Below are 12,698 nucleotides of genomic sequence, written 5' to 3'. Positions count from 1 at the left end.
TGACAGTGAAGGCCAACTCAGGAATGGGACAGAATCAGATGCCACGAGAGGAAAGACTAAAACCCAGTCCACGAAACAGGAGTCAGGGGCTTGGCTGGGGGTGGATAACAAATTAAAACAAAATGTGTCTGCACTGCATGAGGAAGACATCTGAGGTCCAGGCCTCTAGAGTTTAGCAAGGAGGCAAGGCTGAGGGAGAGGGACAGTGTGGAGGTCTGGTCCAACTAGAAGAATCCCTAAATCCACAAGTGACCCCAAGTGGATAGTTTCTTAATCAAGGGTGGCATACACATTTCAAACTGGAACTTTGGAAATGACCAAGTAGAATGTTGTTTTGAGAAGAACACCAAGACTGCCTCTGAATGTGGCGGGTAGAAGGATTGATGGCCGCCACTGGCATGCAGTGAGGACTCGTCATATCCGTGGCTTGGTACTTACCACCCTGATTCTCACCGTTGAATATCTCTTATAATTTCTCTGATCCACAAATGTTGAGTGTAGATACCAAAATATGGAAATGAGTAGAATCACAGGAAACAAATTATTACTAGATTTAGGACTTAACTATTTTAATGAATTAAATCATGGAAAGATCAGGTTCACTTCAACTTACTAAAGCTTATTATTAATTTTATAACTTTTTTCAAGATATACAATTAAGAAACGATAAGACTTTGAAAATCAGAATTTCTGAAGACTTCTCCTGTGGCAATATATCTTCTTTGATAACAGTGTCTTGATTCCATTCCCTCTTTGCTCCATCAGTTACTCCCAGGGTCACTGGTATTTCCACCTCTCCCTCTCTATTTTCTCCTTCCAATCAGCATTTAAGCAGGCTCAAATGTCTGCTGTGTTAAAAACAAAAATTACAAAAATCTTTTTCACCACTGTCTCTTCCTCCTCGCCTTCTTGCCGTCCTGGAGCGCTGCCTGGACTTGCGTCCTGCTGTGTTCCTTCTCCACTCCTTCCGCGCACACTCTGTCCTGATTTCTGCTACCAGCACTTCCTTGAAGTTGTTCTTAAGGTTGCCAAGACCACCCAATTGTCACAGGGAAGAAACATTTTGCAGACTTCAGCTTATGTGACCTTCCTATACTTCCTGGTGCTGTTGTTCACCCCCTTTGCTTGCAATTCTGTCTTTTTGTTTCTACAATGTTACTTTCTCCTGGTTCCACCCCCTCCTACCTGACCCTCTTTTCCTATCTCTTTTTGACTATAAGCTTTTCCCCTTTCTTCACCCTTTTCGAATTCCATTTCATTCTAGGCATCTATCCTTGGGCTCCATTCCCACCCACCTGATGTTCTTCCCACATAGCTGGCGTTAATGTTCACATGTATACTATCACCCCATGTCTGTGTCTCCACCGGGACTTTACCTAAATGTCCTACAGAAACCTGACACGGAACTTCCCAAATGACACCTCTCACTCTCTCCCTCACCTCAGGTCTGTTTCTCCCACTCCCCCTACTCTGGTGAAGAGAACCACCATCCACTCAAATTTAGCTACTTAAGAATGAGTCAAGCAACAAATCCTCTAAATGTCCCCTGTGAAATTGTTCTCGAATGCATCCCCTCCCCTCCAGCTCTGTAGCCTAAAAATTAAATATTATCTGGTGTGTACAACTCTTAATATAGTGCCTGACACATAATAAGTGTCCAGTAAAAGTTTCCCCTATTACTAGTAATTCTGTTATTCCTGCCATACTACTACTATTAGTTTGGGCTATGATTAGTTTTCTCCTGGAAAAATACTTGCTCTAGCTTCCCAATTCCACCTCACCTCCTCAGGCCCTCCTTCCCTCAGTCTAGCCCCTGCCTTGCTGCCAAAGTAATATCTGAAATATAAACCTGAGCCTCTTCCAGCACTGCTTAAAAGCCCCACCCCCCCTCTCTCCCTGTGGCCTCCAGGGCATCCAGTCCTAACTCACAAAGCCTCTTGCTAAGTGGCTTTTTGGCACCTGGTCACTGCACCTCCTGAGCATGCCCCCACAGGTATTGTATGCAGAGGCCAGGGACCTGCCGGCAGTTCCTCCAACAAGCCAAGCCCCCCACCTGCATCCCTGGTCTTGCCCTCTCTCCAAAAACTCCGAGAGGCCTCCCATGCCCCTTCCTTTCCCCATGCACTGCAGGCCAACCTCCGTCCCAGCATCTGTGGTGAGCACATGTGTGCTGCCATTGCTCTTCACGTGTTCCTTCTGCACCAGTGAGGGAAAGACTGTTTCTCCTCTGTGCCTAGTGCCTAGCACGGTGTTTGGAACATTATGGGGTTTCCAACAGCATGAGACGATTTGAATGAATGGTTACTGGGGAGGCACTTTCACAGCTAGGCTTAGTTGAACTTAAAATGTCCTAAACTGGACTATTATGTAGAGGAAAGTTTTGTCTCTGGCTGAAAGCAAAATGCTTCTCCAAACCTCAATCCTTCAGATCCTCTGTGCCAGGCTGGGTTTCAGGGCCTGGGGATGCAGAGGTGGACAACATGTCTCTGTTCTCATGGAGCTTGCATTCCAGCAAGGAAGATAATGTCACACAGTAACTAGTACTGTGACAACGAAGAGGAAATAAAACCAGGTATGTGTTAGGGAGAGCCGAGAACACTAGGGTTTGAGGACACATTACACAAGGTAAGAGGGGGAAGACAGGGGAGGTGACAGTGGAGCTAAAGCCAGAACAATGAGAGCCTTCGTCCAACATAGAAGGGCTCTCTTATTACATCCTAGTTAATGGAAAGATATTTTTGACTTTGCACCCAGAGGCTGCAGAAGAATCTCAGAAAATATAATCTGGCTTTGGATATGTCTCTCACAGCACTAAAATGTTGCCTGTGGCCCTGAATTATGTAAGATGCCAGAGCACGCAGCATAACTGTAGAGAAACAGGAATTACTCTGCCAGGCTCTGGGAAAGCCGTGCAGTTGTTTTCTCCTCTCTGGGCCTGTGCTTCCTGGAACAGCTCCAGCCTGCTTCTGCTTGGCGGTCTCCGCTCACAGAGGACAGCGCTTCCCCAGAAGGAAGCTCCAGGTTCCTCCACCCATGGCAGGCTGTGAAGTTGCTCATGGCTGGCTTCAAGGCTGCTTCTCCCATTCACCTCACCTTGGCCAGCTCAGCTCCTCTCTGATGTGTTCCTGATGCTCGAATTTGCCTCCTGCATTTTGCCTCAATGCATCTCTGGCCCGCATCCAAAGTGATCATCATTAATGTTCTCTTCTCATGGATCTATTGGCCGGATGATTTCTGCTAAAAGATTTCACTGCACTTCCCTTGTCCTCACTCCTCCTTCCCTTTTTCTTACCTCCCTCCGAGTGCTCTAGCCGATGCTTGTCCTAGACCAACTGTTCCTGGCACATTCTTGCAGTCTTGACAATCAGGGAAATCGTTAATACACACACACACACACACACACACACACACACACACACTCTACACATTCACATTCGTATGCAATGCCTTCTGGCATTTTTTCTGTCTTTGTAGAGTAGCTTCCATTTATTATATATCTACTACCTCTAATTCACCTAATAAACCTAGGATGTAGACACCCTTATTTTACAAACAAGGAAAGTGATGGTAATAATAGTGTCTGTCTTATAGTGTTGTTATGAGGATTAAATGACACAATGCATCATAAGCACTTACGCCAGTGCTTGGCACAGAGCTAGCCCTCAGTGAGGGTTCTGATGATTCACTGACCCCTCAGTCACCATTGCATTTTATTGTTAACTAGATAAAGTAGAAGACAATACCTTTAAACTAGCATAATTATAAAAGCTAGGATTCTTATTTTAAAGTGATTTTTTTTCACTAGCCATTCTCAAGCCTAGTTTTTACAAGCCAAGGAATTTGCCTTCATCTTCTCATCTCTATCCTTAGGGATACACAAAGATAAACCCAAAGGTATTTAGGATGGAAAAGAGGATGATGACCATCCCTCACATCTGCATGAGCCCTGTTTCCAAGGCAAAGCCTTTTGTCCAAGGCTCTGTAAGGACCGTTCTCCCAGCTTCCCAGTGTCTGAGGCACAAGCTCCTTCTGAGGCCTGACTTGTATCTGTATTTTCTGCCTCATCACTTAGACAAAGCTATGTTTTTCTTCTTCTGGAGGTTACCCTCCTCTTTTTCCTCCCTTCGTCTCCACCACAACCACTTTGCAAACCCTGCACAAAACATTTTCCTAAAAGCAGCACACACACCTCGAACTGCATTAGAACTTAGGTGCACCACCGCCTGTCAACAGATGTCCCTCAAAAAACTGCCCTCAGTGTCAGATGAGTTTGGGAAACCTTGTGTAAAGAAAGGCAAAGAGGTATCCTTGCTGCTGGGCTTCACTTAGAACCTCTAATCTGCTAATTAAGGTGGAGAACATCTCCAGGAGGCGCTGGACAACTAGGGCACCTCCAAGGGATCTGACCGGAGCCCCTTGGGCAGGGTCGCCTTTTTAATGTCTTGCCAGAGCCCAGCATCCTTGGGGACTGGGGGATGCAAGGTTTGGTAAAACCTTCTGCCACGGCATGGGTGTTGGGGGCAATGGCAATTGAGTAAGATAGGGAAGAACGGGGCAGGAGCCCTCAAGGGTCAGCTCAGCAAACAGCAAGTGGGACAGGCCCAAGTGGAAGGAGAGATGAGGAAGACAGGTCTTATTAGGGGGCAGGTATTCACAAATCAGAGAGAAAAGTTACATTGCAGGAGGTGGAATGGCAAGAGGCAATTATTTCCAATTATTAGAGGTCCTCAAATTCTAGCCACATGGCTGGGACTAAGAAAAGCAAGCAAACTGACACCACAGTTTAAGAAAAGATAGACATTGCCAATTTTACCTCCCACCCCCTGAAATAGTGGCCCCGGAGAAACCCCTTTCTGGATAGATCCCAACACTGTCACCTCCTAACTTGCAGCCTAGGCTGGTCACTGACTGTCTGGCAATCTGACTTTGCAGAATTTATAACATAGGAATAATGACGGCACCCTCCTCCTGGGGAGGTCTGAAGCTTGTATTATAGAAACACCCCAACAAGTGCAGTACACGGTGCATCCATTAATGTGACTTTCTCTCTGGTGGATTGTATTTTTGCCTGTCATTATCTCTGGATCTCCCCCAGGTCAAGAAGAAGAGAGACTGGCCCTAGAAACTGCCCTGATGTATGGAGCTAAAAAGCCCCTCAACACAGAAGGTGTCGTGAAATCAAGGTCCAACGTTGACATGGACTTTGAAGTGGAAAATGCTGTGCTGGGAAAAGACTTCAAGCTCTCCATCACCTTCCGGAACAACAGCCACAACCGTTACACCATCACAGCTTATCTCTCAGCCAACATCACCTTCTACACCGGGGTCCCGAAGGCAGAATTCAAGAAGGAGACGTTCGACGTCACGCTGGAGCCCTTGTCCTGTAAGCTAACAATGGTGTGGTTCTTTGTGAGACTCGCTGTCTGGCCCCTGTCTTGCTAGGTGTTAATGCCCGTTATAGCTTTATATCAAAGTTAAAGTTCCCCCCAAGATCTCAGAAGTGTGAGCCTCACAGGGAGAACCCACTCATTCTGCAAAAGCCTCCACTTTCTTCTTTTTTTTTATTTTTATTTTTTGGGATGGAATCTCGCTCTGACACCCAGGCTGGAGTGCAATGCGATGATCTTGGTTCACTGCAACCTTTGCCTCCTGGGTTCAAGCAATTCTCCTGCCTCAGCCTCCCGAGTAGCTGGGATTACAGGCACATGCCACCACGCCAGGCAAATTTTTGTATTTTTGGTAGAGACGGGGTTTCACTATGTTGGCCAGGCTGATCTCAAACTCCTGACCTCAGGTGATCCACCCACCTCGGCCTGCCAAAGTGCTGGAATTATAGGCGTCAGCCACCGCACTCGGCCCAAAAGCCTCCACTTTCATCCTCACGTCTCATGCACAGAAGTGAACATTGAAAATTTCAAAGCCTAGAGCCCCATAAGTTGTGAGAAATAAATGTAACTTCTTGCTACTCAGAGTGTGGTCCATGAGCCAGCTGCATCAGCATTCCCCAGGAGTTTGTAAAAAATGTAGAATCTCATATCCCACCCCACACCCTCTGAATCAAAATCCATGTTTTGACAAGATCCCAAGCAGACTGGAGTGTACAGGAGAGTTTGTGGAGCATGGATCTAAATGATCCATCTCAGAAACAGGCCCCCTGCTGGTGCCTCTCTCCCAAGTTAGGTAAGTCTTTTGGGGGCTGTCCAGAATGAATGGTGTGCTTTGCTTTCCCATTCAAAAAGATACACGCGCTGACATAGGCCGCTTCTTAAAACGCTGTCTCCTGTAATCTCAGCACTTTGGGAGGCTGAGGTTAGCGGATCACCTGAGGTTAGGAGTTCGAGACCAGCCTGACTAACATGGTTAAAACCCATCTCTACTAAAAATACAAAAATTAGCCCGGCGTGGTGGCAGGCACCTGTAGTCTCAGCTACTCAGGAGGCTGAGGCAGGAGAATTGCTCGAACCCGGGAGGCGGAGGTTGCAGTAAGCTGAGATCGTGTCACTGCCCTCCAGCCTGGGTGACAGAGCGATACTCCGTCTCAAAAAAAAAAAAAAAAAAAAGAATGGAGGCTGGAAACAAAGCTATGTCATCTAGGAGGGGCCTATGAAGAGGTTTTCTGCCTCTGCCATCTCTTGTGGGGCCTCTTTCTCGTCCTTGCATGCACATCCTTCCAAGCATTTTCATCACTGTAAAAACTCAGAATATTTTAAGCAGATCAGGGTCCACGTGCTACAGCTTGCCTTGGGGATTACAATCTCAAAAAATCACATTTCCTAGGATGTTCGTATTTGGTGGGCACAACAGTTGACCACACGATGGGCAACACAAGTCCATTGGAAGAAACTGGTCTCTAGGCAGAGAATGAGTTAGAGCAGGTTGCAAAGGACCTCGATACTTTGGGGCACCAATTTCTGTTGGCCTGACATGGGGCACTGAAGAGAAAAGTGTACAAATAATAATTTTGACAAAGCAAAGGCAAGCAAAACTAATACGCTCCCCTGGGATGGTCAAGCCACAAGTCTGAATTGCCCTCAAGCTCTCTGGATTTTGTGGCTGTCACAGATCATGGTCCCCTTGCTGAGGTTTTGGAAAATATTCCCAGAAAAATGAGAAACTATTTTTTAAAATCCTAATTCCAAGGAACTTACTCAAATTTGAAGGAAGCAAATCTCCCCAGCTTCAGTAATGGAGCTAACAATTAAGAAATCACTATAGTGGGGCCAGGCATGGTGGCTCATGCCTGTAATCCCAGCAGTTTGGGAGGCTGAGGCGGGTGGATCAACTGAGGTCAGGAGCTCGAGACCAGCCTGGCCAACATGGTGAAAGCTCATCTCTACTAAAAATACAAAAAATTAGCCAGGCGTTGTGGCAGGTGCCTGTAATCCCAGCTACTTGGGAGGCTAAGACAGGAGAATCACCTGAACTCAGGAGGTGGAGGTTGCAGTGAGCCAAGATCGTGCCACTGCACTCCAGCCTGGGGGACAGAGCAAGACTTCATCTCAAAAACAAAACAAAACAAAACAAAACAAAACAAAAACACTATAGTGTTTTCTTTGGAAACTAAAAGCTTTGGCACTTTTCCTATTCCTAGGGTAGTAAAGGTAATTTTCATGGAAAAGAATAGTCAGTGTAAAGGACTGAAGAGGACAACAGTCATGGGGATTGTTTAAAACAGGCAGCCACATTTGATTTCAGAGAGTTTTGCAAATAGAGAATTCTGGATGTAAGCGATGACTGTGTCACCTACCAGCTGTGTTTCCTGAGCAAGGTACTTAAGCACTCTGAGCTCTCTCTCCTCATCTGCAAAGGGGAAAAACAGCACACACACCCCAGGGTTCTTGATTCATTCCCCTAACCTTTATTTAGTGCTTGCAAGTCCAGGTTCTGTTTTATGCTGGAGACACAGCAATGCCTATTCTGACTGAATTTCTGATCTCATGGGGGAACCAAACAAACAAGTGAATCTATAGTATAGTTATATGGGTAATAGAAAAATACAAAGCAGGTTAAGGAAAACGGGGAGTACCTGTGGAGATGGTCAGAAATAAAACCCTCTCTAATGGGGTGACATTTAACAGAGACCTGAGTGAAGGTCAGAAGTGAGCATTCCAGCCAGAAGAAACTGTATGTGCAAAGGCCCTGGGGCCAGAGCACGTCTGATGTGTTCGATGAGCAGGAAGGAGCCAGAATCAGGAACAAAGGTGGCAAGGGGGCAGTGCTGGGTGCAGACCATATAAAGAATTGTAGGCCTTTATAAGGCCTTTGGTTTTTATTTTGAGTGAGCTGAGGAGCCTTTAGAGAGTTTTGAGCAGAAATGTGGCATAATCTAACTTAGGTTTTGAAAAGACCACTGGCTGCTGTGTTGAGAAGAGACTAAAGAGGAAGTAGGGCGGAAGGTTAGAGACTGGTAGGATGCTTCTGCAATCACTCCACTGAAAGGGGTTGATAGCAGTGATGGAAGCAGCGAGAACCAGTCCGATCTGGGCATGTGCTGAAGGTGGAACCCGCCTGATTGGCTGAGAGACTGGATATGTGGTGTGAGAGAAGGAGGGTATGGAGGAAACCAAATGAGTGATGAATGTGAAATGTTTGCCACATGGTAGACTCTCAGTAAATGGTAATTTCCAACATGTTTACATTTGGGGAAACTGAAGCTCGAGAGATGAGTCGATGTGTTCAAGCCCCCACACAGCAATGAGAGGCAAAGCAGATAATAGAGTAGACAGATAATAGCAGTGACAGTGAGCCAGTTCAGCGTAAACTTGGCCCCAAGTGGGCCAGGTCCCTTCCTTGTGCCCCCATTACCTGGAGTCTAGCACAGATCCTTAGACAAAGAACCAAATGCCAGCCCTTTTCCCACCTCACAAGTGTCCTGTCTCATAATCTCCTTCCCCTTCCCTCTTTAATCCAATTAAAGAATGAGCTTGTATGGGTGAGCAGAATGATATCATTCTCTCAGTCATCGACCTAGGGACAGCTGACCAAACCTATGCCTGAGTCCATAGGAACACATCTCCCATTCGCTTGGCCAGCCCCAGGTTGTCCTGAATAACTTGAAGGGAACTGGAGACTCTTTGTTCCTTTGCCCTGCAGGCAGGTGGTATTAACTGTGAGCAATAAATTGTATATTGAAATATAAATTAAATTGCAGTGTATTGCAAAAAGCCACATAACTTTAGGCCTTGATCAAGCATTCTTAGATGCCTCTGCTGCAAAGAAAGCTTTCCAAGTAGAATGGGAGGCATACTTTCCAGATTGATGATTAAAGGGAATGTGTGTGCTGGAATCAGCTTGGGAGATCTGAATAACTTCAACCTCTCCGTACCTTCAAAGGTGCTATCGTTTCCACTTGGCTATATTTAGTTTTCTTTGCTTTTTGGAAAAGAGATGAGGCAGCTCCAGTCTGTGTCTCCCTTGGCTTTCCCCAGACACCGTAAATGATATTGGCAGCATCCCAGCCCTACCGCTCATAGAGCGAAAACCTATTCCTCCTTCTCTTGCCACGTTTAATAAACTTTATCTAGAACAATTTCTTGTGCAGTGGCAAAACACAGCACTTACATAACATACTATTTCAGAAGCACTGTTCTCTTGGGCTCTGAAGCACAGCCTGGTTTCTTTAGTGCTATGATTTAGGGAGTGTTCTACCTCAGAGAAGAAAGGGATCCTGATACTGAGATTATAAAGGTAGCAAGAGCCTCTGTAAAGAAATCATATCCCATTAGCCAGAAGAAATCCAGTGGTCAAACATAGTCCTCTAGAAATAGTCAGAGGAAGTCATTTTATTATTGTTATTACTGGAAACAGCTAGAGGCAAAAGGCATCTTCTTCGAGGCCTTCCACCTTGCCACTTCATCCATTCTATCTAGAGACACGATAAACTGACCATTTGTGCTCATCTGAGGCTGTAACCAATAGAGGGCCAGAACCTCACTCATCTAAACAATCAATTGCAAGGGGAGCCACGGAGGAAGCAGGGTCCAGGCTTAGGTCCCAAGACAGCAATACGAGCGGGTCATTCCAAAAGGCAGGACCTGGGGGCCAAGGTCAAGGCAAGGTCATAGCTTTAAAGAGTCAGCTCTAAATGGAATAGCTCTGCCCCAGGAATCAAGCCAACAAAGCTAGCTCTTTAGCGCTTGCCCAAAATAGGCCAATACATTCTAATAATCCACCTGCCCTATGCGGGGTTTCTTGGTTTCAGCACCATTGACATTATGGGCTGGATACTTTGTTGTGGGACTATGCCGTGCATTGTAGGATGTTTAGCTGCATTTTTGGCCCCTATCCACCAGATTCCAGTAGTAACCCACCCTCCACCCCAGTTGTGACAATCAAAAAGTTCTCCAGACATTGCCAAATGTCCCCTGGGGATAACATTGCCTCCTATTGACAACTACTAGTCTAGGATGACCAACCTTTCTAGTTTTCCAGGGATTGATGGGGTTCTCAGGATGCAGGCCTTTCCATTTAAAACCCAGGTAGTTCTCAGTCCACCCTGACTCTGCCCTAACTTACCCCTTCTGCTGTTAGAACCTCCTGTCTCTCAGAGTATCTCACACTTCAATAGGCATTGTCTGGGGTCTTATTCAAATGCAGATCCTGACTTCACTGGTGCAGTAAGAAGTCAGAGAATCTGCATCTGTAACAAGCTCCCAGGTGATGATGGTGCTGCTGGTGTGCAGACCGCAGGAGGAACAGCAAAGACCTAGACTGGAAAGCCATCCCTTCCACTGGAACCCAGGCTGTCTGCAGGGCTGATTCTACAGGGATGCCCCTGGTTGTTGGAGTGGCCCTTCTCAACCCTGGCTGCACATCAGAGTCAGCTGCAGAGCTGTTAAAAATACAGATGTCTAGGTCCTCCAAGGCTCTGATTTAATTGGCCTGGAATGAGAGCCAGCTTGGTAGGTCTTTAAGGGTCCCCAGGTGATTGTGATATAGAGCCATGACTGAGAACTCTTCAATCAGAAGTCCTGGAAGCAAGGCACAGCACTTACGCATCTGTAGAGAGACTTCTAAATAGAAGTGCTGCCCAAGACAGAGGCTTTCCCAGCCTCTTGGTCTTCAAGGTCCAGAGCAAGCTGCTGCAGATCCATCGCAGGTGTGAGAGTTCCTCCACAGATGATGGGCATGGCTCAATGCACCCACACCTTCGAGCCAGTGGGGAGTCAGGGGCCCTGCCCTCTGCTCTGGTGCATGCCCATCCACAGGCACCCCACCCTGCTGCAAAACTGCTGTTCAGTACAGCAGGCTAAAATGAATTACCCTCTGCGCTCAAACTGTTGGCCATGAAGCTGTTTCCTTCAATAACTTCCACAGGAAGGGGAAGTCTTTGGCAAAAGCCAGAAACTGAGAAGGAAAGCAGTAAAGACATTCAGTTCTGTGAAGGTTCATAGAGTCTGTTCTCTGTGGCTGGGGATGGAGGAATGAGTCACCCATTCACCTGCAGAGTCTGCCAACTGTCGGCACATACAGGCATCTGGCTCCGACCAGGTAGCAGTGGGTGCACACCTGGGCTCAGCCTACAGAAAAACTGCCCATTGCTCTCTAGAATCCTGGACAGTGGGAAATGGGAGTTAGAGAGAAAGTGAGCCAGAGCCACAAGATGGAACTCACCATCCTCAGCCCAGATGGTAATTGGAGGGGAGCCAGGACCACTCTCCATCTTCCAAATGCCATTCTCATTGGCTTGTCCCCAGGACCTAGAAATCTGACATCAGTGACTGGTTTCCATTGAGAAAACAATTGTTTGGCACAGAGGTCTTCTAAATCACAAACAGAGGGTTGGAGATAGTTGAATGCCTTTGGTAGAAACTGGTTTCAACAGCTTCCTTCTCTTAAATAGAAAAATCATATCAGATTGGAGAGAAAATGTGGAATGCTACAGAGAAAATGTGTAGGTAGTTGACAGTTTAGTCTGAGTGTGGCCCATGGCCTAGGTGAGACACTTCTTATTTGACAAGGGGATCCTATGTGGAATGGGGGCCTTGGACTTCAGCACCCCACATGTTCCATTTTGGGATGATCCCGGCCCAAATCAAAGCCACCGTTAAAACCCATTGGTCCTTCTTTGCCATGAAAATCACATCTTTTCCATGGCATTTCTTTTACAACAGCAAAAGAACTGTTTGGAAGGTTTGACACATTTTCTCCAGTGAGACTTCAATGAATATTAAATTTCCAGCACATTCTTTACCTAAGAAGCAGGACAGCTTATCCCCAATTGACTCTTTGTTCCACTTGCCCCTTACCTTTGCTGTGTTCCTGGTGGCTTCCAGGCTCATGTGGGAGGGGTAGGGAAACTTGGAGAAAAGTAAAGCAGACCCTGTCTCAAGTCTTGATGCCAGGCCTGTGTGTGTTTTCTCCTGCCAGTCAAGAAAGAGGCGGTGCTGATCCAAGCCGGCGAGTACATGGGTCAGCTGCTGGAACAAGCGTCCCTGCACTTCTTTGTCACAGCTCGCATCAATGAGACCAGGGATGTTCTGGCCAAGCAAAAGTCCACCGTGCTAACCATCCCTGAGATCATCATCAAGGTCAGTCTTAGCGTCTCATCCTGGAACAGAGACAAAGGCACGCAGACTTAGTGTTCATGTGTGCATATGTGTGCTTGTATGTGTGTGTGTGAATGAATGTCCTGCTCAAAAAAAAAAAAAAAAAAATACCAGTGCTAGGATCCTCTTGTTCTTTGAAAGAAGTAAACT

At 46.5% G+C, this 12,698-nt stretch overlaps 1 protein-coding gene across 1 annotated transcript in view; it reads left to right on the top strand.

Annotated features, from left to right (window-relative positions):
• F13A1 (coagulation factor XIII A chain) overlaps window positions 1-12,698 on the top strand; it is a 418,063-nt gene that overhangs the window by 382,063 nt on the left and 23,302 nt on the right. Inside the window, exons 14-15 of the mRNA XM_009450449.5 lie at window positions 5,096-5,383; window positions 12,370-12,530. Of these exons, the coding sequence (XP_009448724.2) occupies window positions 5,096-5,383; window positions 12,370-12,530 (449 nt within the window). The remainder of the gene's footprint in view (window positions 1-5,095; window positions 5,384-12,369; window positions 12,531-12,698) is intronic.

The sequence above is a fragment of the Pan troglodytes genome, chromosome 5 (assembly GCF_028858775.2).
Source record: "Pan troglodytes isolate AG18354 chromosome 5, NHGRI_mPanTro3-v2.0_pri, whole genome shotgun sequence".
NCBI classification, from domain to species: Eukaryota; Metazoa; Chordata; class Mammalia; order Primates; family Hominidae; genus Pan; species Pan troglodytes.
Note: the sequence above shows the minus strand (reverse complement) of the source record. Positions and strands in the feature narration are given on the sequence as shown.